Source organism: Arachis hypogaea, chromosome 1 (genome assembly GCF_003086295.3).
Source record: "Arachis hypogaea cultivar Tifrunner chromosome 1, arahy.Tifrunner.gnm2.J5K5, whole genome shotgun sequence".
Classification (NCBI taxonomy): domain Eukaryota; kingdom Viridiplantae; phylum Streptophyta; class Magnoliopsida; order Fabales; family Fabaceae; genus Arachis; species Arachis hypogaea.
In genome coordinates, this window is record NC_092036.1 from 1813800 (window position 1) to 1840262 (window position 26463).

At 33.3% G+C, this 26463-nt stretch overlaps 2 protein-coding genes across 3 annotated transcripts; one reads left to right on the forward strand and one right to left on the reverse strand.

Annotated features, from left to right (window-relative positions):
- Positions 1-19089, forward strand: LOC112789726 (nuclear pore complex protein NUP214). Of its 2 annotated transcripts, none has more exons than XM_025831765.3 (17): positions 1-1508; positions 1591-1799; positions 4539-4707; positions 5002-5148; positions 8021-8145; positions 8846-8958; positions 10038-10177; positions 10753-10918; positions 11016-11139; positions 11238-12005; positions 12459-12611; positions 13618-13675; positions 14292-14425; positions 14497-14621; positions 15895-16231; positions 16572-16767; positions 16889-19089. In XM_025831765.3, exons 1-17 carry the CDS (start codon positions 1298-1300, stop codon positions 18880-18882), a joined length of 5169 nt encoding a protein of 1722 aa, XP_025687550.1. In that variant the 5' UTR covers positions 1-1297; the 3' UTR covers positions 18883-19089. The 2 variants fall into 2 exon arrangements, with proteins under 2 accessions (XP_025687550.1, XP_025687557.1); XM_025831772.3 differs by having other exon boundaries at positions 298-1508; positions 16892-19089.
- A 4288-nt stretch (positions 19090-23377) lies between these two features.
- Positions 23378-23862, reverse strand: LOC140175377 (bifunctional dTDP-4-dehydrorhamnose 3,5-epimerase/dTDP-4-dehydrorhamnose reductase-like). The gene is made up of 2 exons (XM_072203524.1): positions 23768-23862; positions 23378-23720 (listed from the first exon to the last, which is right to left on the reverse strand). Exons 1-2 carry the CDS (start codon positions 23860-23862, stop codon positions 23378-23380), a joined length of 438 nt encoding a protein of 145 aa, XP_072059625.1.
- Between the last annotated feature and the right edge of the window lie 2601 nt (positions 23863-26463).

Genomic DNA, 26463 nt, shown 5'->3' on the forward strand with positions numbered 1-26463 from the left:
GCCTCTTAGGGACTTCGTCTTTGACAACTCTCTGATCACGACATTTGTTGAGGGGCTAGGAGGGAGAAAGTCAGGCCTCGCCGGGCGCAGTTGGACGTGGAGTATGAGGAGGAGGCACTGGCGCGATCCATTTGGTTCAGGAGGTCTGCAGCATCAAGCAGTCTAGAACACTTCACCACCCAATTGGCATGATATCAGGCTGTCCAGCAGCTATCAGGGGGAGCAAATAGTCGAGGAGATAGGGTTCGAGGATGCATTCCAACTTCATACTGCTAACTAGGCCTCAATGCACGCCTTGCGGATCAGTTTCGAACTGGCAGAGAGTAGAGTATCGGACAGTTTCATCATTCTTTTGCACCCATAAATATTTCAGCTTGGATGCCACAAATCTCGCCATGAGCTGGCTCGTCATACGGGGCAGACATACGACTGGGTGCCAGTATGTGATGCCTCCGTCAGTGGACTATGATCTATTACTCACGTCATTCCATCCTCAGCTGTCACCACTTTTTGCTCCACTACCTCAGCCTCAGCCTTAGATGCACCAGTATGCCCCCGTCCCTTGCTCTGAAGGCTACTATATCCCACTTCCATCACCGCCTCCACAGCAATCACAAAATCCTTTTGCGTAGCCCTAGCCTCATGCAGACCTTTGGCCAGCGCCATGCACAACCTCCATCATGTGGTATTAAGCATGGCCTCAACTATCAGGATCGGTTCGACAATCAAATAGCAGTTTTTGAATCTTTCGATTCTGGTATATGACCAATTCACTTTTACATCGATTCATGGTTCGACCGCTGGGTTCGAACTGGTTTTTTGAACATTGTGTCTAGCCGAAGAAAAAGATAAGGGTCAATTAGTCATTTTTTATTTGTCAGGGCAGCTTGTCAATAATGAAAAAAGTCAGGGCCGAAAAGAGGCGTTACTCGTTAAAAAGAAACATCCCGCTAACAAGTAATAACCCAGCATCTCGACGCTCCTCTCCCCGTCCTCCACTAAACTCACCTCCTCTTTGCCCTACTCAGCAGTCTGCACCGCCGCATCGCCACCCAGTATCACCCACCAGCCGTCAACCCAACCCTCCCATTACGACCTCCTCCAGCGAAGCTTCTCGTCGATAGCTTCGTTCCTCCTGACTCCGCCGCTCTGCTTTGCCATCTCTTCCCTGCCTTCTACTTCGCCACTCTAAACATCTACTTCTCGTTGCGGTGGCCAACTTTGGGCGCACTCGCTTCCGCTTATTAACTACCTAACCGTACATTAGGCATTGTTAACAGTGTACATATCAGACACTATGGGCACTTCCGATCCACCAATCAAGGTCGACCTAGAAGACGAGCTCGAAGGCGAGCTAGTTGGTACCAAGGATTACTTCTTTTCCAAGATAGGCGAGTCCGTACCGTTGAAGCCCGATGAAGACTCCAACTACGACCCTGAATCCCTTCCTTCTCAGCCTCTTGCAGTCTCCGAACGCTTCCGTCTCGTTTTCGTTGCTCATTCTTCGGGTAAATATCCTAGTTTACTTCATTTCTGGTAATGTATTTGGTCCTCACTGTTGTTAATTTAGGTTTTTATTTTTATTTTTAGGGTTCTTTGTTGTAAGGACGAAGGACGTTATTGATTCGGCAAACGAATTTAAAGAGAAGGGGAGTGGTTCTCTTGTACAACAGCTGAGTCTCGTTGATGTCTCTATTGGTAGGGTTCACTGTTTGGCTCTTTCCACGGATAACTCAACTTTGGCAGCTTCGGTCTCCGGCGACATACGGTTTTACTCTGTACCTAATTTCTTGAATAAGGTATTTTTTTTTCCATCATTTTGTTGTTGTTATCATTATGCTAAATGTTGATGTATTTGGATGCCTACTTTTATCTTTTTCTGTATCCAGAACTACTTTATACCTAGTTATGCCAGAGTGTGAAAACACTACTTTTTCTTATTTATTTGTTTAAGCATTTTAGTTTTGTCGGGGGAAGTGCCCAAATGGCTTTGTAGGTTCCTGAAACCCAAATATTTTGATTGGTCTCTAATATGCTATTACCAAAACATTGAAACTTGAAAATTTTTGGACGAGAGGTTTGGGAAATGAAGAAATGCTAGACATACAACTAGCATTTCCCTATAAAAGATCCCCCAAAAGTGTGACATAAGCTTTAGTATTATCCATCGAGTTGGACTGGACCTGAGGAAGGTTTTGCTAAGTTAAATTGTGATGGGAGTGTCTTTATGGATGAGAACTGTGCTGGCTTTGGCTGTGTGTTGCGGAATAGCTCTGGCAACTGGGTTTTTGGGTGCTTTGGTCCTGTTTTCGGCAACGGGGTTTTGCGAGCTGAGCTTTGGGTAGTTTGGAGAGGTCTATACATGGCTTACCAGCAAATGATGACAGCTATTGTGTGTGAGACTGACTCTGCAGATGCTTTCTATCCAGTAAACCACTGGAAAATCCCGCAAGAGCATGAGGAGAGGGATTTGATCCAGCAGATTTTTTATCTGAAGTTGAAAGCTAATTGGATGATTCAGTTCTCTCTCATTCAGCGGGATGCTAATTGAGTTGCAGATGTGATGGCCAAGTTGGGAGCGCAGAATGATGGAATTGCAGTAGATTGATTAATCCACCTATGGAAGTCGAGCCAATTCTTGCTCAAGAGATGGGTTAGGGTTTTGTATCCCTGCCCTGCTGTTTTCTTTCGTTCCTTTGTCTTTGTTTTTATTTTTCTTCTTTTTTTTAAGTCACACATCAACAAAAAAATATCCATCTTTACAACTCCCCTATCTCTTCTTGATATGTTGTTTTTGCTGAGACTTCTCCATTGTCATCATAATGCATTTCATTTGATATTCTGTTCCTCTGGCAAGCTTGTAATGCATTCTCTAATTTTTGGTGCCTGAAGTTTTTAATATCTTCTGAACAACTCTGGCTTTTGCATGATCATTGTTAGTAGCTTGCAGTTTGTTGGAACAGTCATTAGGATATTGTATCACCTTATTGTATATTTTAGTAAAGATTAAATTAAGTGCAATAGCTAATCAATGAGGAATTGTAGAAATAGTCAATAGCAATGTATTAAAAACTACAGTTGACTAATATTCTACTATTGTTATGATGACCCCAGACCCCGTCTCATCTTGAGGCTAGTTAAGCTCTCAGATTATTGAAAGAAAGACATACAGACCTTGTATTTCCACTCTGGCATTTAATAGAGTTAATTAATGATGTGCTGTTGTTGCAGGCTTTTTATCCTCTTAGTATTATTATTTATTATTTTGAGTTTTTCTTTGATGATACTTTATTTTCTAGTGTGCTCTTTGCATTTGTCCTACAAGAATTTCTTTTTCTATAGGAACAAGGCTCTTCTTATGTGTGTATAACATCTATTGATTGCTTAGAATATGTTTCTCACATGTTCTTACATCATTACATACTTTTGTTTCTTTATAAGCACATCTTATGTGGAATTTATGGCGAGTGTCGCGTGTTTTAGGTTACTTGAGCAGTTTTCATGATTTATTTTTCATGTTTTTTAATAGAATTGAGGAGGCCAAATTTTGCATTGAATATACATTTGGTTGCAGCTGAACGCTCGTTTTGATAAGGTTTCTTTAGCACGTTGCTTGAAATGGGATACAATTATGCTTTCTGTATATATTTATAACACGGTTTCATTTATTTAGACAGGGGTTCAATATCACATAGGATGGCATGGGAAGCTTTCTTAGTTTATCAAGATGATTTATGCTTTCCATTTTTTTTTTGGCTCTTTGCTTAGGTGGATACTTTATCCTCTTTAATATGTATTTAATCTCCACCTTAATAAGCTCCTTTCTTTTTTCTAGAACAGAACCCCCACCCCCCCAAAAAAAGAAAACAAACAAAAAATAAAACTGCACCAAAACCTAAAGCAATTCTGACAATGGCATTTACGGCAACAAATCCTTTTGGTGATGCCATTGGTAAGGGGATCCTTTGGTAATCCAAGAATCACTTTTGCTCCCTTCCTAATTAGTCATCTCTTCCCTTAGAATGTTGGCACTTCCAAGAATCCCTTTTATAGATTTCTTTTAAATAGGTATTATTTTGTGTCCTTCAGTTGACACCACTCAATCTCTAGGTTTGTAACATTTCTCCTTGATCTCTCCTTAGCATCCACCCTCAACCAGAAACATTAGCAACTGGTTTAGCTATCTCCTAGTGTGACTTCGCAGTCCCTAGAAAATTTTTCTCTCTTAACACTTGATTTATTATTAGACTAGGATCATGTCCAGCCTGAAGTCTCATGTACTCTCTCAGTCTCTTGTTGGTTGAAAGATTATCCCTATCCCTAGAAAAAATAGCTTACACAAGAATTTGCTGGATGCTAACACTACTGCCTGAGTGTTTTGGTTTAGCTTTTTGATGGGGTTTCTGTAGTAGAAATGTTAGTTTGGGACATTGGCTACTTTTGCTCTTCTAAAGTTTCCTTATTCTTAGTGTTTGTCCTGTTTATGATTTTTTAATTTGTAATGACAATCTGTTTTTTATTGTATCATCATTAACCAGGAAGTGAAGCAGTCTTTTTCCTGTTCACTCAATGATTCGGCTACCGTCAAGGACATGCGATGGATAACAACATCAGAAAATTCATTTGTTGTGCTTTCAAATACGGGAGTGCTATATTATGGAGAGGTTAATTCTCCCCTTAAATGTGTGATGGACTCTGTTGAAGCTGGTATGATACTATCATTATTCTGCTCTACTTTATTTGCCACCTTATTATCAATATTTGCTATTTGGTGTTTATTGATTTGATGGGTGAAATTCCAGTGCTAGACAGTATGAGTTAATTTTAATTTCAGTCTGCTACATTATTTGCTTCACTACCATAGCTTCAGTTATTATTTTAGTTGTTATCTGGTTGTTGGGGAATCTTCATTGCAAAGATTCTTCACTCTCTTCCGTTTGGTTCATGGCATACTTATTTTCATGTCTAATCTAATTACTTGTTCTAATTTATTTCTTCAAGTTGATTGGGGCATAAAAGGGAACTTTATTGCTGTGGCAAGAAGGAATGTTCTAAGTATTTTATCGGTTAAGTTTGAAGAATGGATTTCAATTTCGTTATCTTTCAAATCCTGGATTGGTGATTCTGACCTGAATTGTAGCATAAAAGGTTTGCATTCTCCTCTTCATCTCTCTATTTTTAATACACTAAGATATTGTATATGTGTATGTGCTCATGTTGGCTATTGACTTTCAATATTTAAATTGTTGACAAATATATTAACAATGATTCGATCAAAAGGACAATATCCCAAAGCTATTAAACGAATATGATTAGAAAAAATAAGTCACTACTCTTTCATACTTGCTCTCTGAGCTTGAGATCAAGATTTAATATATATTTATAGTTTTTAGGCAATCAAGCATAACAAAAAGCAGCAGAATCTAGCTGCTGATTCAATCTTTTATTATGGTAAAACATTAGTTTTGGATGATTCTCATTATACATAAATCCGTCCAGTTTTTTATTCTATTTTTTTTCTCATTATACAAGGCTTCAATCATAAGGACAGTATGTCAAAGCTATTAAATCAATTGGAATTATAAGTCATTAGTCTATTTCTTACTTCCTCAGAGATCAAGATTAATATATATTTACAGTTTTAGGCAATCAAGCATAATAAAAAGTAGCGGCAGTGAGGGAATTAAAATCTAGCTGCTGAATGCTGATTCAATCTTTTATTAATGGTAGCCTTCGATCAAGATGTTCTCGCATTTCCCATTTGGGCAATTATGGTAGTCCCCCCCTTCTACCCAATGGCCAGCTCCCTCTGCTTCACCTCCCCTGGTATTGTATGGGCCGCACTTGACACTTTCCAAGATGGCCTATACAACCTTCCTTCTTTCTCCCACGTAGTTTGTTGGTCAAACCAGGGATTCTTTTTCGGCCTTCGGGGTCAACCCGGTGGATTCTATGAAGGCGGCGGTGTGACCAGGCCATCATAAGAAAATACAGCGGGGAAACATATTGGTTTTAGACTTATACATGTAAATACCTCCAGTTTTTTATTCTAATCTTTTCCCTGTTGCTTTAAGTTTGGAATGCCTTAGGAGGAAAAGACGTCAATTGGTTTAACCACATTTTTCAATGAAATTTTAATATACAAGAAGATGCCAAACGAGTGGAGTAAGAACATTTTGGTCTCTAGGGGATATATAAAATTGTGGAAATTGCAGAGGGATCAAACTCATGACTTATGAGTCGTACCATGAAGTTATGGGAGAGAGTGATAGAACGGAGGTTGAGACAGGAGACAAAGGTCTAGGAAAACCAGTTTGATTTTATGCCAGGTAGATCCACCATAGAAGTTATATACTTGCTAAGGAAACTGATGGAGAGATACCGGAGTAATTAAAAAAAAATCTACATATAGTGTTTATTAATTTGAAAAAAACATAAAATAAGATACTAAGACAAGTCCTATGGAAGGTTTTGGAAAAGAAGAATGTAAGGATTGCATATATTCGTGTAACTAAGGATATGTATGATGGGGTTACAATTAGTGTGAAGACTCAATTTGGTGTAACAGAGGATTTTCCCATTGGTGTAGGATTGCATCAAGGTTCAACTCTAAGTCCATATATTTTAACATTAGTTTTGGAAGTGCTTATTGAGCATATTCAGGAACTCATGCCATGGTGCATGTTTTTTGCCTATGATGTCGTCCTTATGGGAGAATCATGACAAGATTTAAATCAGAAGCTAGATTTATAGAGAGAAGCTTTCGCGGTGTGTGGTTTGCGCATAAGCCGCGATAAGACGAATTATATGGAATGTAAGTTCGGTCGAGAGGGGGAAACACTAACATAGTAAAATTTGGAGATAGCATTCTACAACAAGTTAAGCATTTTAAGTATCTTGGGGGTATCAGACAAAATAATGCAGAAATTAGGAAGTACAACATAGGAATCAAGCTGGTTGGTCAAAGTACGTCTGATTTTATATCCGACAAAAAGATACCATTAAAACTTAATGACAAATTTTATCGCATTGCCATTAGACTGAACTATGTTATATGGAACAACGTGTTGGACCACAAAAAGTGAGTAGGAACATAAATTGAGTGTGACAGAGGTGAGGATGCTAAGATGGATGAGTTGCCATACACGTATAGACAAAATAAGGAACGCAAATATAAGATAATGTTGGAGTAGCTCCTATAGAAAAGATGGTAGAATCTCGTCTTAGGTGGTTTCGATATGTGGGAAGAATATCAGCAAAACATCTTGTTAGGAAAATGGATCAGATAGAATATAGACAGGTGGCGAAAAGTAGAGTAAGATCCAAGAAAACCATACACGTGGTGGTCAAAGGAGATCTATGTGTAACCGGTCTCACTACAAACATGATACGTAATAGGACGTAATAACATCGTTTGATTCATGTAGTTGACTCCACCTAGTGGGATAATATTTTTGTTGTTGGTTTGACGTGAATAGAAAAATATTTTAGAGGGTAAAGTATATTTTTTGTCCCTGATGTTTTGCAAAAGTTTCAAAAATACTACTAAGTTTTATTTTTTCAATTTTGTCCCAGAAGTTTTCGATATGCATCAAATATATTCCTGGCCGCTAATTTTTCAAAAAATTTAGGACCAATTCAATAATAATTTCATAAGAACAACCTTCAACACAAGCAAATCAAGCATAATTTTCATACATTTTTGTTGGATTGGTCTTAAATTTTTTGAAAATTTAGCTATCGGGGATATATTTGATGCAAATCGAAAACTTTTGGGATAAAATAAAACTTCAGGGTATTTTTGAAACTTTTGCTAAATTTCAAGAACACAAAATATACTTTACCCTATTTTTAGAAGTAATTAAAAAGTTGGTATTACACTATTAGGAAGTGTCAATAAGAAATGCACTTCCCCATTTTATTTTTTGCTTGGATTTTGGTGTTGAAAATTCAATACATGGTGCTGTTTCTTTGCTATGCAGAACGTCTAACATAAAGTCTTTTCTTTGAGATGTACCAGTGGATTCTGTCAAGTGTGTTCGATCTGATTCCATTATAATTGGATGCTTGCAATTTACTGAAGATGGCAAGGAGGAAAATTATCTTCTCCAAGTTATTAGAAGTAGAAATGGTGAAATTAGGGCTGTAAGTGTAAAATTCTTGCATTTGCTTTTTGGTATCATGCATTTATGACCTATTCATGTCTATACCTCACCATATGTATTAAATTTACATTTGCTGGATCTTGAGAATGATTGCATGCTTTCAGTAAAAGTGAATTTGTTTATAATATTGCTTGGTTATTGGTAAAATAAATATTTGCACTTTAGCATTCTTTCATGATAATGTATCTAGACCTCTTTTTTTTAGCTATTACCTATTAGTAAATTTTTTGCTGGACATGCATTTGTTTGCCCTTGCTCAACAGCTTAAATGAATTGATTCTTTGGCTGGGAACTGAATTTGGTTGATCATTTATCAAATGATCAAGAGAGTGATTCTCCTTCAAATCTCAAATTATACATCTTAAACTAGTACCTAATGTCACTATAATTAGTTTTCCATGATGGAAATATCTTCAGTTGTAGTTGTACTCAACTAATATTTTTTAATATTAAAACTTGCTTTTAGCCCCACGTGTTTATGGATTTGGTTTTAGTCCCTATACTAACTACTAAATGGATTTTGATGTGAATTCCTATACTGGTACTCCTTTAGTTGTTAGTCCCTAACTGGTTATGCAATAAAAATAAAAATGCATTCGTATGGATGCTGTAATAACCAAAGGAACTTGCATTTGATTTTACATGCAGCATTAAACATTTTTTTTTCTTTTTTCTTTCAGGGTTGTTCTGAATTTGTTGTCCAATCTTTCTCTGATATCTACCTAGGACTTATTGATGACATTGTACCATTTGGAAGTGGACCCTACCTTTTATTGGTGTACCTAGAACAATGGTAATTGTTTTGCATTTCATGGCTTGACACTCCGTTCACCCCTTATTTCCCCGTTTTGAATACATGTTAAAGCTTCATAACATGAAAGCTCTTTATTGCTTTTACTATTTGGTTTTTAAACATGCATAAGATTTTATGTATGTTGTCATCCTGACATTATAGATATCTCAAGATATAATAAGAAGCTTCATTTTGCTTTAGCCTACATTGGCTAAAACCAAATCTAGGTCTATTTTTGAACACAGTTCCAACTGTTACAAAATAAAATAAGAACTTCATTTGTTGCCTGATCTAGGTTTATTGGACTTGATATTCTGCTTTGAAAATAGATTCCTTCTTGTCTTTAACATTTTTCTGCAGAATTATGAGTGTTTATAAACATTTCTTTCTGTAACAAGAATTTTTTTTATTTTACCATAAAATATATAAATTAACATTCTAATTAATAGTTGACAAAATACAAAGGTACAACATTGACTAATTTATAAGTACAATTTTTCTTATTATAATTATAATTTCAAAATTAAATTATACATATAAATATATATCAACATGTTATAATGTCAAAATAACAGATTTTCTGACAAGCATGTTTTTTGTGATAGAATTAGACACTTAGCATCTAGTTGGTGTAGGTCATGATATTTATGGGGACTTCCCTCTTGAACATGTTGAGAGATTGGAAACCTATGCTTTATACATAAATCTTTTGTTTTTTGCTTTTCATTTTATAGGAGATCCCTTATCCCCCAATTTGTATTATCCTTGTTGTCATAATGAAATTCTTTTTTTTTATCACACAAAAAATGTCACATTTGAAAATAGATGAATTGTAGCTTATTTTAATGTTGTAAAGAAGTGGTGAAGATTGAAGAGTATCCTTTAGAAATAAAGGAGGCGAGTGAAACATAATAATGCTTTTTATAAAGGGATAAAGTTATATTTTACTCTTGATTAAAACTTATTTGATGGTCATCAATATCATGCCTTGAATGATAGTTTATTTATATGAAGAATTATATTGGAAATGAACTTGATTTTTTCTAATTTTTAATTTTTTACTTTTTGAATAACTATAGCGAGCTTGCAATCCATGGCAACAAGAAGAATACGGATCAGCACATTATGTTAGTAGGTTGGTCAGTGGATGATTATAAGAATGAAGCTGTGCTTGTTGATATTGAAAGGGATAATTGTGTTCCAAGAATTGAGCTTCAGGGTACTTCCAAACTCATTTCCTTTTATGGTACCTCTTTTGTTTCCATCAGAAAAGGCAAATATCAATTAATGGAAATACATATTCTTATGCCTTTTTTTTTGGTTTCTTTTTTCCCCAATGAAAGTAGAAAGTCATTTTTACATAAATAGAATCAAGCAAATTTAGTGACCTCTGTATCGTGAGTTCTTGAGATAATGGAAGTTCCTAAGGAGGCGTCTTTAGGGGAAAATATTTGATAGACTAAGGAGTTAATGGAAAAGATAGCGAAACTTTTGTGTAACTTTGTGAGATCCAAACTCAGCCATAATAATCCAGGAAAAGTTATCTGTTGGGCTTTTATTTCATCGAGACAGTTGCATCCAAAAGTTGAAGAGAGGATAGGCTTCCTGAAATCCAGTTTCTCCATATCTATTCAGGATTGTAGAAAACCCCCAAAAATGCAATCATATGCTTTCTTGACCCCCCCCCCCTTCTCTCTCTTTCGCACGCGCGCACAACACAAATGAAAAGTTCTATATTTACTTGGTGAGTATAAATTATATTTTATGTAAGTCCTAATGCACTTTCATTTTCAGAAAATGGTGATGATAATTTGCTCTTGGGTCTATGTATTGATAAGGCATCAATATATCAGAAAGTGGGAGTTGAAATTGGTGTGGAGGGAAGGAAAGAGCTCTCACCACATTGTGTTCTCATATGTCTTACATTAGATGGAAAACTTGTTTTGTTCCATGTTGCTAGGTATGTTATTTGAAGTATGTTTTCTATTTTGTCAGCTGTATAGATTTTTCTCCACATGCAATTTTCAAATAAAATGTTGAGAAGGAATTGTTTTTAGTCTTGCAGGCCGTGAAGTTTCAGCTGATGTTCCTGCTGTCATTGAGGGAGATGCTTCTTTGAAGCTACCTGTGGAGGATCCTTCCACTGTTGCTCATGGATTTCAGAAAGAGGAATCAGATCAGGTGTTTTTGGTCTTCAACTTTTGGATTTGAAACAGAAGAGTTATTGCGTTGACTGTTGGGTCTCAGTTAATGACAATTTTGATAATAATTATGTGCAGGCTTATGAAGCAAGTGAGAATCAGAAATCCAAGGCTATTGCCAATTCTAAGCAAGTGGCAAAAACTGAACATTTTGTTAAGCACCCACAGGTGGAGTCACTGTCAAATTTGAAGTCTAATATTAAGCAAACAGTTCAAAATGTAGTAGATCTGAACCATGCCACTGATAGTAATAGTGCATCTACCTTTGAGCAACGGGCAAACTTAGGTCAAAATCCTGCAGCACTTGGATCAAATATTGGCTCTTTTATGACAAACACTCATTCTGCTACTCCTGTTTTGTCACATAATAACACTTCACAGAAAACTACTGTGATGTCTAAGGTTCCATGGAATACAAACAGTCCATGGGACTCACAGAGACCTTCTCATCATTCACCTAGTGAAACATCTTCAATTCCAAAAGGATCTGACTTCTCCTCATTTTCAACGTCAAGCCCTATTGGTGGTGTGGGTTACCAAAGTCAAATATATACTAAGGGCAGTACAAATGTTCACAGTACCAAAGTTCCTGGAGGCATCGATCAAAAACCCTCTCTTGTACAGGACAATTCTGCCGTTAGGCCTATTCAAAGTACAGAACAAGTTACTACAATAAGATCCGCAAATACACAACCAGTCTCAGCATTTTCCTCACATTTGTCTTTGAATGGAAATGCAACAGCTGGCAAGTCTTCTACTCGGAAATTTCATCCTTCTAATGAGCAGCATGGAACTTCATCAATGCTTGGGATCTCAAACTCTGATTTATCAAAGCCGTTTAGCAATGTATTATTTCTGAAAATGTTTCATAGTTTCATATTTGACAGGGTAGTACTGATGAGAGTATGTTAAGGCCTGTTTCATTTTTGTTTTTTTGTTTTCTTTCTTGTTTTCATGTTTGATGTTTTTATTTTCAGAATTTTCCGAAGAAAAAAGTGAACACTTTAGAGGATTATATGTTTTCACTATATCTAAGTTTTTTCTTCATAAAATTCTGAAAAAGAAAACTGAAAGATGAAAATAGGAAGCAAAGTGGAAACGAGAGGCCCTTAATTGCTCTTTCCATCTTGCCACTTGTGCCAAAAGAAGAATCTAGACTTAGTTCCATATTTTTCTTCCTCTGCTATTAGTTTACTTTATTATTAGATGAGTAGAAAGGATTTAGAAGGAGAAAAGACAGGAACTCTTATGCAATTCTTTTCCATGTTTTAATTTTTCTCTTTTTATTCTTTTCTCTAGATCAATGAGATGACAAAAGAACTGGATCTACTGTTGAGGTCGATAGAAGAGGCTGGTGGATTTAAAGATGCTTGCACTAAGTCACTAAAAAGTTCAATTGAAGCAGTGGAGCAAGGCATGGAGACCTTATCTAGAAATTGCAAATTTTGGGCGGTGATATTTCTTTCCTTTCTATTTTTTTTCACCTTTCCTGTTACAATAACATCTTTTCCATGACATCTCTTGTTGTGGATAATAATATAATGTTTAATTTTTTACTTGTATTATGGTATTGACTTAATACAGATTATTTTTTAAAGTGCTGTAGAGATCCTGATTATATACCACAGCAATATTACAATAATAAAACCTCTTCCCACTTGATGGGGTTATTAACAATTTTTAATTGTGTATATTTGATACAGTCATGTATATTTTTAGGCTAGATCAGTTGGTCCTTGATCCTGTTTTTGTCTTCAAAATTCAACAAATAGATGACTTAAAACATTGTACACGATGGAACTATTCTATAAATTGTACTATACTATGAAACTCAGGCTTTAATCTAATACATTGGTTACAATGGAAATATTGTGAATATTAATTCTACGTCATTAAATTTTGTATGTTATTGAAAACTTAAACAAAAAGGGATGGGTTGGTGCTTGTATCACATTCGTGGCAAGAATTTCAACTCTGCCATAAATATGAGCGCAGTCTCTTTCTTCAGCTAAATTGGTAGTCCTAAATTCACAATCCACAGTGGGAGCAATAATTTCCTAATGGAAAATCTAGCTACTAAGATATATCTCAACTCCAAAATCAGAGAGAGGGTCACTGATGGTATCTTCAAGTTTGCCCTCTCTCTTAAGTCTTGATCTTTATGAATATCTCAACAATTGCTTTACTTATATTAAACACATACATGAAGCAGTTGTTGAGATATTCATAAACATCAAGACTCAAGAAGCTCTAGAAATGACTAGACTGGACTTTAGGGGAGCTTAGCATAAATAACCCGTTTCTTTTCACTATTGGGGTTTTATTTTGATGTTTTTTATATTCATTAGGTATTCCCTTGCTCTTTTTCTGTTCTGTTCTTGGTGGTGCTGTTTCTTTTTTATTTCGTTCATATTTTTTGAGGTGGCTCATTTTCAAATGTCTGTGCTTCACTATGCAGTGCCAAATGGAAGAACATGTTGAGGAGGTTCATTATCTACTTAATAAAACCATACAAGGTGATGTTTACATGCAGATGCGTATTGTATTTTTCCCTTTAATCTGTTTTTATTTGTCCTTTTTGTATTTACTTTTTTATGTATAACAGTAAAGAGTGTATCAATGGTGACAGTTATAGGATTTCAAGAGTAATGTAAAGAAGTCATCTTACATGCTTTTTATTTAAAAAAAATAATAAAATTTTAATGGAGATCAATATGTTGTCTCCAAATGAATTAAGGGAGGTATGCGTCGTTTTAAACTAGAGGTAGTAAAGTGTAATCAATATATCTCAAGATGGGGTAATTGTAATTTGCCATTGATTCCTTGAATATATCAGGTTGTTCAAGGCTTTAAGTTGGTAGTAGTCAGGGAGAGAAATAAGCAATAGGGTAATCAGATATTGATATTAGTGATGTATTGCAAAAGGCAAAACACAGGTCCAATTCATTATAGCATTAGTTACTATATTCACCCTAATGAAACAATTAAACAAGTGATAAATAACATTAGGTAGAAAGATAAGTACTATATTCTCCGACAATGATATTTGGATATTCTAACACATCTAGTCTTTCCTTTTCATTAAAAACCTGTTATTCTTTTTACTTAAATGGTTATCTTGTTGGATGACAGTTGTGGCACGAAAAATATACATGGAAGGCATATATAAACAAGCTGCTGATAGCCGATATTGGGACCTCTGGAATCGCCAAAAGCTGAATTCAGAACTAGAGCTAAAGCGACAACATATTTTGACTCTGAATCAGGTATTGGTGATATTTTTCCAATAAGGGATTCATGATGCCTAGCATTTAACAATTTTGTTCAATTGTTTCAGGATTTGACATATCAATTAATTGAACTGGAGAGGCACTTCAATGGCCTTGAACTGAACAAGTTCAGTCAATATGGTGGCCGTAATATAGATCATGGAGCTTGTCAAAATAGATATGGACCTCCTAGGTATGATAATTTGTAGCCACTATTAGAGCTTACATTATACTTAATCCACTTAACAGGTATACACAACTTCAATTGTAGATATGTTGGTTTTCTTCTGTATCCATTTCCTCATTTTCCTTAGGTATTTTGTAGTACAATTCCTTTATATACAGATAAGCTTAGATATCAAGTAAACTCCTGCCTGCTTCACATTCTGCATGACTGCATGTCTCATCTGTCTTTTTAGTCTCCTTGCGCATGTGTCTGCTCTAACTGTGTTCCTCATGTGGATTCAGGCGTTTTTCGGAGAGGAGCTTGTGCTTTTCAAAAGCACAAGCACCTCGTTTTGTGTTTGGTAAATTAAAAGCTCACGTGCTTATGTTTGTAGCTTTTAAAAGCTAGGGATGTGTTAAGTATCTAAGGAAAGTGGGAAACCACACCTTACAGTCTATCAGTATTCGGTATTCACCTTAATCCAGCCTATAGGTAGCCCTTTCCATGGCGATACCATTGTTAAGTATCTAAGGAAAGTGGGAAACCACACCTTAAAAGCTAGTTGTTAAGGGGGAAGAACCACTCTCCTTATATACAACATCAAGCATCCCATACTACTCGAAGTGGGACTTTGAGCACCCCATAATTACCAAATCCCTAACAGGATGCTTTTGAAAGCACCTAAGGCGGAGCTTTTTAAAGTTGGCTTGTACGTATCAAAATTAAAATGTCTAATATAACCCTATAAAATAATAAATATCCAAAATTTTCCTTATTAATTATTAGTACGAAAAGAGTAATTATTCTTTATTATATCTATGTCTATTATGGTCCTTTTTACTTTTAAAAGTTATTTTACTAAACGCAATTATGGTGCTTGTGCTTATCGAAAGCCATTTTTAGTTTGATTTTCCGAGCGCAGGTATGGAGCTTTTAAAAAGCTGGCTTTTGAAAGACAGCTTTCATAAGCTACTTTTAAAAAGTAAAAGTTTTACCCAACCAAGCCTCAGAGTGGTCAAAGAGGGTTACTGGCTTACTGCATTTGTGTATCTTGGTGGTTGTTGGGGTCTATTTTGTTGTTGGTAGAGTCTATTTTGGTCTTATTTTTGTAAATCTAACACACTGATTATTCTTCTCTCTCTATGCTAAGTATTGATTTACTAGTAGATAAATAAACAAATAAACTGGGTATGATGAATAATAAACTATATGGATAGGTATAAATGCTATAGACTTTGACCTTTTTCTGTGTTTTGTTTTACTAAATTATAATTCCCTTTTTTTTCTCTCCTCTTTGCAGACACATTCAGTCAATGCATAGTCTACATAATGCAATTAGTTCACAACTTGTAGCTGCTGAGAATCTCTCTGAATGCCTTTCTAAACAAATGACAACATTGAGTTTAAGCTCTCTACCTAAGGAACAAAAGAATGTGAGAGAGTTATTTGAAACAATAGGAATTCCGTTTGACAATTCCTTTGGCTCTCCAGCCATGAAAGATGTGAGGACCCCTTTAGCTAAGCAGCTTGTCTCTGGTTCGACTTCTAAGAAAGATCAATCTAAAAGAATTCAAACCAGTGCTATGAAGAGTTGTGAACCAGAAACGGCTAGGAGGAGGAGAGACTCACTTGACCAGGTATTAGTCAGTTACTGGTTGGTTCGGTTTTATCATACAACTATGCCACACAATTAAGCAAGCAGATTGGTTAATGCTGCTCAGTTAATTGCTGTGGGTAAAGATTTGATTTTACTTTTTATCTCGCACTGCTGAAATTCTTGATGGAAAAAAGAATTTCTACTAAAAGGAAAGACACATGTAAAACAAGCAACAAAAGTCTAAAATTTTAAAATTAGTGTTGGATGCAGAATTTTCCGTGTCTTTCTTTTTTTGGATGGGATCTATATGATAGAATGTTCTGATGGATATATTGCATTTATTAATGGTTATGATGTGGGTTTTAACAACTTGGGTGCAGAGTTGGGCCTCCTTTGAACCACCTAAAACCACAATCAAAAGGATGCTGCTAAAAGAACCGCAGAAACCAAACCGGAATGGATCATTCTCTTCATTGAAGAAAGAAAAGGTTCAAACTTCTATGATGACAGAATCTGCTTCTCAAAAATCAGATGTGGGAACACCTTCAATTGCTTTCCCTGCAACTAAAATGAAAGGTGAATTGAGATTAATTGTTTATCCTTTTTTTTCCCTCTAGGTATTCGATTAATAGTTAATCTGACATACTATTCATCATGCTGTCTGACTTTGGTCTTTCTCTACAAAATACACATACAGCAGGAATTCTGGATTCCCCCGTTGAACTCAAACAGGGTTCAGAGCAGGCATTTAAATGGACTGGTAGCCTCCAAGCACCCACACAAGTTTCAGAGTCCAAACCCCGTGTTTTACAAAATATCACTTCAGCAGTTCCCTCTTGGCCTGTATCACAATCGCCAGCTGCAATGATGCCTGGTAGTTACACAGAAACCAAAAATGTTGCTTCCGAAAAATTGGATCTTCCAAGAGTTAATTTATTCTCCAACAGTGATAATACATCAATACTGAATTCGAAAACACCTCAAAAATCCTCTATTCTTTCCTTTTCTAACACAGAAAAACCTTCATTCCTAATTAAATCTACTGAAATGCCAAGTACAATGAGTAAAATAACAATGGCTACTAGTGCTACAATGGGAAACAAACTTTCAAGTGCATTTACTTCTGAATCCTGGAAAAAACACGATTCTTCATCCTTGGAGTCACATTCATCTGCTATATCAGCACCATCAACCTCCCTTGGAAAGATTACTGAGTTCAATTTTACTAAAAGCCGACCCAATGAAAATATTTCTGAACTGCCTACATCTGGTTCATGTGAATCTCCGTCACCTACAATTATTAAACCATTATCAGCTTCGCCATTGTCATCTTCCATCTCATCTGCAGCAGTGTCTCCAGCTCCAGTGTCAGTGCCATTAAGCAGACCTTTGTCTAGTTCAGACACCAGCATAAACTCTAATAGCACTATGTCAACTACTTCAGCAAGAGCTTCTGTCTTATCTGATCAGGGCCTTAAACATGCAGTGTTCTCTTCAACTACTACGTCTGGCTTGAATTCAACCTCAGAGTCACTTAAGTCAGAGATTCGGCCAGCTTCTGTGTCTAATTTAAATACAGATTCAGATGCTGCTGCAGAGATGACCCCTCAGCTGAGTGAACCTCAAACACGTGAGTCTGAATTGAAGGATGGACCTTCTGGAAATCTCACTCCTACTGGTGAGGAGTCTTCGGGAAATGTTGCAAGTTCTGGACCCAATGTAGTCCCAGTTTCTCTACCAGAGCAGCCATCATCCGATGGATCTATGCAGCTTTCGACTTCTTTCCTTACATCTGCTAATGTTCCGAGTAGCAAAAATGGGGGTATGGATGCTGGTCTTTCATATGAGGATGAGATGGATGAAGAAGCTCCTGAGACTGGTAACACGACTGAACTGAATTTTGGGAGCCTCGGTGGGTTTGGGACTAGTCCAATCCCTAATTCATCTGTGCCCAAACAAAACCCATTTGGAGGTTCCTTTGGTAATGTAGCAACAAGTTTGCCAAGCTCGTCATTTACATTCTCACCTCCTAGCGGGGAGTTGTTTCGACCTGCATCCTTTACATTCCCAAGTTCTCAGTCATCTACATCCGCCCAGTCGACAAACACAGGTGCATTCTCTGGTGGCTTTGGTGCTGGGGGAACTGGTCCAACACCAACTCCAAGTGCGTTTGGGCAGCCAGCACAAATTGGATCTGGCCAACAGGTTCTTGGATCAGTCCTTGGTACTTTCGGACAATCAAGACAGCTTGGTGGTGCTTTGCCTGGAAGTGGCTTTGCAGCTCCCGGTGGTTTTGGCGGATTTGCTGGAAGTAATTCCAATAGTGGTTTTCCAACTGCTGCCACCGGTGGAGGGTTTGCTGGTAGAGCATCGGCTGCTGGAGGTTTTGCTGGCATAACATCAACAGGTGCAGGATTTGGTGGCATAGCAGCTTCAAGTGGAGGCTTTGCTGGTGTTGCTTCCACAGGTGGTGGATTCTCTGGACTCACTTCTCCTGTTGGTGGATTTGCTGGTGCTGCTTCCTCTGGTGGCGGCTTTGGTGCTGCCTCATCAACTGGTGGATTTGCAGGAGCTGCTCCAGGAACTGGGGGTTTTGGGGCATTCAGCAACCAAGGAAGGGGTGGGTTTTCTCCTTTTGGTGCAGTCGGAGGCAGTAAACCACCAGAGCTGTTCACACAGATGAGAAAGTAGTATTAAACCGTTGAAAAATTTAGGCGCAGATAAGCAGAAAGTAGGATTTTGTTTTTAACTGTCCAGTTCTCATGTATTTATATAAGAACAATGGAATAGCAGGGTTTTTTTTTTTGGTGACTGGAATAGCAGGGTTTGAATGTGTTTTCCTAGCTGCTTAAAATATTCCCTTTGAAGTAAATAAATTACCGAAATAATATTACAAAATTCATATAGTTAATAATCTAAAATATAAGAATGGCAAATAGATTTTAAAAGATATAGAAATATGATAAAAATAATTAGATATTAGATATATATTTTAAAAAATATGGGTTTTGATATGATTTTTTATAAATATAATTTAAAAAAATGAGGCGTTTTTTTAAAAAAAATGGTAATTCTATGATTTGTGCGTTTTTGTTTTTGTTCATAAATGACCGAAAGATTTTAAAAAATGAAAAAAAAATTAATGATCAAATTTATCCCTGATTTAACTTATTCAAATAAGAATAAAATTTTACTATCAAATAAAATATTTAATCAAGTCTAATTAAGATATAACTGTTTTTAACATTATGCTTGCATGCACTCCTCTTCTTTAGAGAATGCAGTCTAAAGAGCAGGGAAAAAAAAAAGAAAAACGCTATATTATTAATAGTTTTATTAAATACACGCTTTAAGTATTTCTATTAACGTGTCTGAATCCGTGTTCCTCCTTCTTCTAGCTTTTTTTTTTCTCGTATTTTCTTTTCTTTCTCTTTCTAATAATTTTACAGTATTATGTATTTTTTCTTTATATTATCCTATTATTCAGATATGTACCATACCCTTTTGTAGGTTGTTTATCTATTTTTTTTTATACCAAAAACAAGAAACTCGAACTCGCAACTTTTTAATTAAGTATGAGAAGATTATGCTATTTGAGCTATAACTCATTGGCTAATAATTATCTATTAGTAATATATTAAAACAGAGTTCAACATATATAATTTCTAGATGTACTATTATGTCAGGTCATCTTTTAAGTGACTAATTCACACAATTTGAACACAATCTTCTATCTTTGCATTATACCATAGAATTTTAAATGTATTTTTATCTTTTCTTAATAACCTATCTTTATATAATGTTATAGGATTCTTTTTGAAAAAACAATCATTTGTACTCAAGTACGTAATGCTGACCAAAGTACACATCAAACAAAAAAAATTGACGTTATATCCATAAAAAATAAGTTTCATATTGACAAAAATATCAAAATTCTAATTTTTTGTTACTTTTTAATAAAATTTTTAAGGTGGATTCTATGGTGTAGAAAGGAAATTATTTTTACATATGTAGAAGGATAGGTGTCAATGCATTAGTAGTTTATGTTGATGACTTTTGGATGGGAAAGAATTAATTAGAGTACACAATTGTTGATTCATTGGACCCACAAAAAAAAGAGAGTGTGTGACATTATATCTGTGTCATAGAGACAACTTATTAGGTTTTTTTATTTTAATAAATTAAATAAATATTTTATTTATTAAAATAAATAATTTAAAAAATTATTACTATGTAGACGAGATATATGTATTTATAAATATAAAAATATATTTTATAAAAATAATAAAAATATTAATAATTTAAATTAGACCAAACTCTTAAAAATAGAATATTTCAATTAATATGAAAGGTAGACGATCTTAACCGTACTACTTCCATCCACCGGCGTTTTTTATTAGAATTTACACTAAATCAATTCAAATAATAATAAGGCGGGATTCGAATTCCCTTAAGCAAACTAGTGAGCTAACTACTAGACCAAGTTCATTAATTAGTTAGTTAAAACCGCCTATTTCTTCTACTATTTTGAAACTGCTCATCTTTTCTATTATTTGAAACTGCTTATCTTTCTTATTATTTGAAATATTCTATTTTTAAGAGTTTGATTTAATTTAAATTATTAATATTTTTTATTATTTTCAAAAATTATATTTTTATTTTTACAAATACACATATCTCGTTTACAGTAAGGACATATATGAAAATTAAAAAATACACATATCTCGATACGGATAAAATTATCTCATTTATAGTATAAACAAGATAAGAGATGCTGATGTATTTTTCTAATAATTTTTAAAATTATTTATTTCGGAAAATAAAACATTTATTTAATTTATTAAAATAAAAAATTCCCACATATTATTTGATTTATTGTTAATAAATATGTGTATCACTAATCAAATTAGAATTAAGTCCATTAGATGAAAAAAACTTTAAAAAAATATTTTTTAATATTAACCAAAATATTTTTCATAGAATTTAAAAAAGAAAAAGATCTGGAGACTAACTTACTTTTACTCTTAAAATTATTATTATTAAAAACGAAAGAATGTATAATTTAAGTAATAGGTAATTACTATTCATTTACCGTGGTTAACAAATTTAATTTGTTTTTATAATTATATGTCCTAAATATATTACTAATTATTTTTATATTTTTAATATTTTACATGTTTTAATTTATAAATTGAATTGATAATTTACTATAATTAAAGGTATCCCATTTTTTTAGAAGAAAATATTTAACTTTGAACAAAAGACTAAATTAGAATGATATAAAATGTTTTAGACAAAAATAAAATATTTTTTCAATTGTAATTGAATGAATCGAAAACATTAAGAACATTAAGGACATTAAGGACAAAAGTATATTTTACCCTATTATTAAATATTTGAAAATAAATAACAATTTACAATTGAAAAAATATTGTTTTGCTCCATAATATTTGAACTAAGTTCTAATTTTATCCTTAATATTTAAAATATTTTATTTTTGTCTAAAACATTTTATATCGTTCTAATTTAGTCTTTTATTCAAAGTTAAATATTTTCTTCTAAAAAATGGGATACCTTTAATAATAGTAAATTATCAATTCAATTTATAAATTAAAACATGTAAAATATTAAAAATATAAAAATAATTAGTAATATATTTAGGACATATAATTATAAAAACAAATTAAATTTGTTAACCACAGTAAATAAATAGTAATTACCTATTACTTAAATTATACATTCTTTCATTTTTAATAGTAATAATTTTAAAAGTGAAAGTAAGTTAGTCTCCAAATTTTTTTCTTTTTTAAATTCTATGAAAAATATTTTGGTTAATATTAAAAAATATTATTTTTTTCAAAATTTTTTTCATCTAATGGACTTAATTCTAATTTGATTAGTGATATACATATTTATTAACATAAATCAAATAATATGTGGAAATTTTTTATTTTAATAAATTAAATAAATATTTTATTTTCTGAAATAAATAATTTTAAAAATTATTAGGAAGATACATCAGCATCTCTTATCTTGTTTATACCGTAAACGAGATAATTTTATTCGTATCGAGATATGTGTATTTTTTCAATTTTCATATATCTCCTTACTGTAAACGAGATATGTGTATTTGTAAATATAAAAATATAATTTTTGAAAATAATAAAAAATATTAATAATTTAAATTAAATCAAACTCTTAAAAATAGAATATTTCAAATAATAAGAAAGATAAGTAGTTTCAAATAATAGAAAAGATGAGCAGTTTCAAAATAATAGAAGAAATAGGCGGTTTTAACTAACTAATTAATGAACTTGGTCTAGTGGTTAGCTCACTAGTTTGCTTAAGCAAGTGTTGGGGATTCGAATTCCGCCTTATTATTATTATTTGAATTGATTTAGTGTAAATTCTAATAAAAAACGCCGGTGGATGGAAGTAGTACGTTTAAGATCGTCCACCTTCCATATTAATTGAAATGTTCTATTTTTAAGAGTTTGGTCTAATTTAAATTATTAATATTTTTATAAAATATATTTTTATATTTATAAATACATATATCTCGTCTACATAGTAATAATTTTTTAAATTATTTATTTTAATAAATAAAATATTTATTTAATTTATTAAAATAAAAAAACCTAATAAGTTGTCTCTATGACACAGATATAATGTCACACATTCTCTTTTTTTTGTGGATCCAATGAATTAAGAATTGTGTACTCTAATTAATTCTTCCCCATCCAAGAGCCATCAACATAAACTACTAATGCATTGACACCTATCCTTCTACACATACACATGTAGAAACAATTTCCTTTCTACACCATAGAATCCACCAATTTTTAAATTATCATTTATCTTCAACCTCAACACATCTCCTTTCTTCTTTCTCAAATTTCAAACTTCACAGCCCTCACCACCACTAGTAATTCCCCTGAATATCATTGTCTCTCCTCCCCTCTCAGTCCTTCCCTAACACCAACTCTCTCATTACCTGAGTTAAGAACTTCCTCATTCTCAACATGCACACATTCTCGTGGTTCCACAATAGATCTTTCAATTCACCTACCACGCAAACTATAAAGGAAATTCACAATATTATTTTATTATATATTAATTCTAGCATAAACCACAACACACAGTCCAACACATTTCAACATGCGATGCGAGTTTGGATTGGAGGGATCTAAATGTATACCATGACTTTGGTCTTTGAGCAGAAAGATCCGATGAAGTTGGGAGTGTCCTCCTCCTTGAAGGCAACGCCGGATCCCAGAGTGTGGATGTAATCGTACTCGAAGATGCACCCGATGGCGTAGGTGATCAGAATGAAACCCTTCTCGCAGCACACGTCGGCCAGGATGAGGGTGTCGACCACGTTTGTGTGGATGGTCTCCACCTCGTGAGACTCGCACCAATCTACGTTAGGCTTGCCGGTCACGCCAGTAGCATTGAAGACGTGGTTGGGGTTCACGGCGGCAATGTAGAAAAGGTTCTCAAGGCGGCCAGAGCCGTACACGAAGGGGATGCTTTGCCAATCCAGTCGGTCTGCTCGTAGATCAAGAACTTGAGTTGCTTGTCACCGGTGCAGTCGTTAGCTAGTAAGCCCATTGTATCGGTGCTGGTGAAGGACTGAGGGAGAGAAGAGACAATGGTAATCAGGGGAGCCATTGGTAGTGGTAAGGGTTAGAAAAATTTGAGATTTGGAAAAGAAGAGATAAAGTGGAGTTAAGATTGAAATAAAAGATGGTCATTTGAAAATTTTATTAAAATGTCAATAAAAAATTAGTGTTCGAATATTTTTGACACATGAGATCGATCTATTTTTCAGGGGTATATTGTTAATTTTTTTTGTTTGATGGGTATTTTGTTTAGTGTTTACAAAGTTTATGGATGCAAATAATTATTTTGTCCTTCTTTTTTAATCTTAATTTTTATATTCTTTTACCCTTTATTTTTATGTAAGTTACACTATTACTTTTAATGTTAATGTTAATTATTTATAATAAGTATAAATTTAATTATAATTCAATTCCTTTTTTTCTCTTTTTATACTCATCACTCATTCTTATATTTACTGTATAAATATTTACTTCATATATTTTTTTTATCTCTTCTTATATTATTTCATATCTCTTTATCCTTCTTCCTCTCCCTCTCCATTCTTATTAATTTTTTGCACAATTAGAATTTAGTTGATAACCATAGTTTTTATTTTATTTTATTTTATTTTATCAAAGTTATATAATTTCATTATTGAAAATTGGTCTAATTTATACTACATGCAGAAATTATAATAAAGAGAATAGAAAGTTCTAATTTTAATAAAATGACTTAAGCATAAAGAAACTAAAGAGGTAAAGGAAAAATTCAAGAGTCTCATTTTCTCTCACGCACACTTCTTATGGCCATCTCCATCGTAGTTCTTGAAGGGATGATTTTACCTTCAAATACCCATATCTTTCTTGTTAACTAGATTTGCCATAAAAAGTTTGTTGCTATTGCTCTTTTTTCATTCGAATTTTCTTCCATTCTCAATTCTTCTTCCAACTGAATCCACCACTTTTATGGTTCTCGAACTTGATTTAAACATTTTCAAGCTTCAGTCACATTTGGACACTCATAGAAACAATGAAAAATGCTCTCTTGTGACCGATTACATTTTGGGCACCAGGATTCCATGGATTGTATTTGGTCGTTCAACTTTTCTTTTACAGGGAGTCCTCCATTTCTAGAGCAACTTTTTATTTTCGGTTGACAATTAATTTTCTATATGCTCTTCCATAAGTCCTTTCTTTTGCATTGTTCTGGCAGGTATTCAGTTGGTGGGTGGTAGAAGTTAAAGGCTATTCTGTATCCTGAAGTATCATGAAGCTGCCCTCTTTCTCCAACATCCAGGTAACTCTATCCTGTCTCGTGAATTGAAGTATTGATTATTGCTGTAGCTATTTTTGGATTGAAATTGGACTGAATTAAATTCTGGTTCTATATTCTATTTGAATGTTGTAATTGTGAAACCCATTCTAGATTAGCAGTCATTGCAGGGGTAGTAATATGAGTAATTAAAATATAATCCTTCACCCATACCATAGTTTTTATTTGTATTTTTTAAATTTGCCAAACGAATGTATTAGGTGATTGTGTAATTGTATTAATTATTTTTTCTATTTCTTTATGTAATTGTATTCAAGAGTTATATAGTATTTTTGTCGCCTATATATCACTTCTTCTTTCTTTCAACAATTTATATTTTTTTAATATCATTTAATTGTAATAATATTATTGAAAATACATGTTGTCATTATTCATGAAAAATAAAATTAAAAAATTAAATAATTTTTAATTATCAAAACATTAATAATATTTACTATATAAGTCAAAATTCACTTTTCACATTTTCTTTATTTATTCTCTAACATAATTTCATACTTCTTTCTACTCTTCCTCTTCATTCTTGCTAATTTTTTATACAACTGAAATTTGATTGATGATCATAGTTTTTTTTTTAATTTGCTAAATATATATATTAGGTGATTGTTTGATTGTATTCATTAATTTTTTATTTCTTAGTGTAATTGTATTCATAAGTTATATAGTATCTTTGTCGCTTATATATCATTTCTTCTTTTTTTCAACGATTTGTTTTCTTTCATATCATTTAATTGTAATAATATTGATAAAAATACATATTGTCATTATTTATGAAAATAAAATTAAAAAATTAAATATTAATTTTAATTATCAAAACATTAATAATATCCATACTTGTATTTTATCTAATATTTTTATCATTGTACCGTAGTATTTAAATATAACTTAAGAAATGATCAAAAAAACCAAAAATAACTATTTAAAAATAAAAATAAAAAGTAATTATATGAAATCAAGTGAATAAATTTTAATCGAATGTTTTTGTTACCTATAGTCTAATTTATGTATAATTTTTTTATAATTATTTATTTTTAATTAACTTTTATTTTAAATTGTCATTTATCATCGACCGTTATAAAATATAAATTAATTTTGATATGATACTAAACAAAATTTTAAACTTCTTAATAAATTAAATTTAATTCATATTATTATTTTATTGAATTACAAAATAACAGTTAAATATAATTATTATCTGTATTATAACGGTATTTTTCTTTATATTTTTTTGTTAAATAATAATATTATCAAATCATATATAAATTGCTAGATTAAATAAATGTATTGTACACTATTTTTTATAAATTAATTTCTAAGTTTAATATTAATTTATATATGATC

Excerpts from the sequence above, each read along its gene's own strand:
- LOC112789726 (XM_025831765.3), top strand. The coding sequence starts at position 1,298 with ATGGGCACTTCCGATCCACCAATCAAGGTCGACCTAGAAGACGAGCTC. Across the intron at positions 1,509-1,590 it reads TTTCGTTGCTCATTCTTCGG|GGTTCTTTGTTGTAAGGACG; the intron begins GTAAATATCCTA and ends TTTTATTTTTAG. Across the intron at positions 12,612-13,617 it reads GAAATTGCAAATTTTGGGCG|TGCCAAATGGAAGAACATGT; the intron begins GTGATATTTCTT and ends TTCACTATGCAG.
- LOC140175377 (XM_072203524.1), bottom strand. The coding sequence starts at position 23,862 with ATGGCTCCCCTGATTACCATTGTCTCTTCTCTCCCTCAGTCCTTCACC. Across the intron at positions 23,721-23,767 it reads AACGACTGCACCGGTGACAA|CATCCCCTTCGTGTACGGCT; the intron begins GCAACTCAAGTT and ends GGATTGGCAAAG.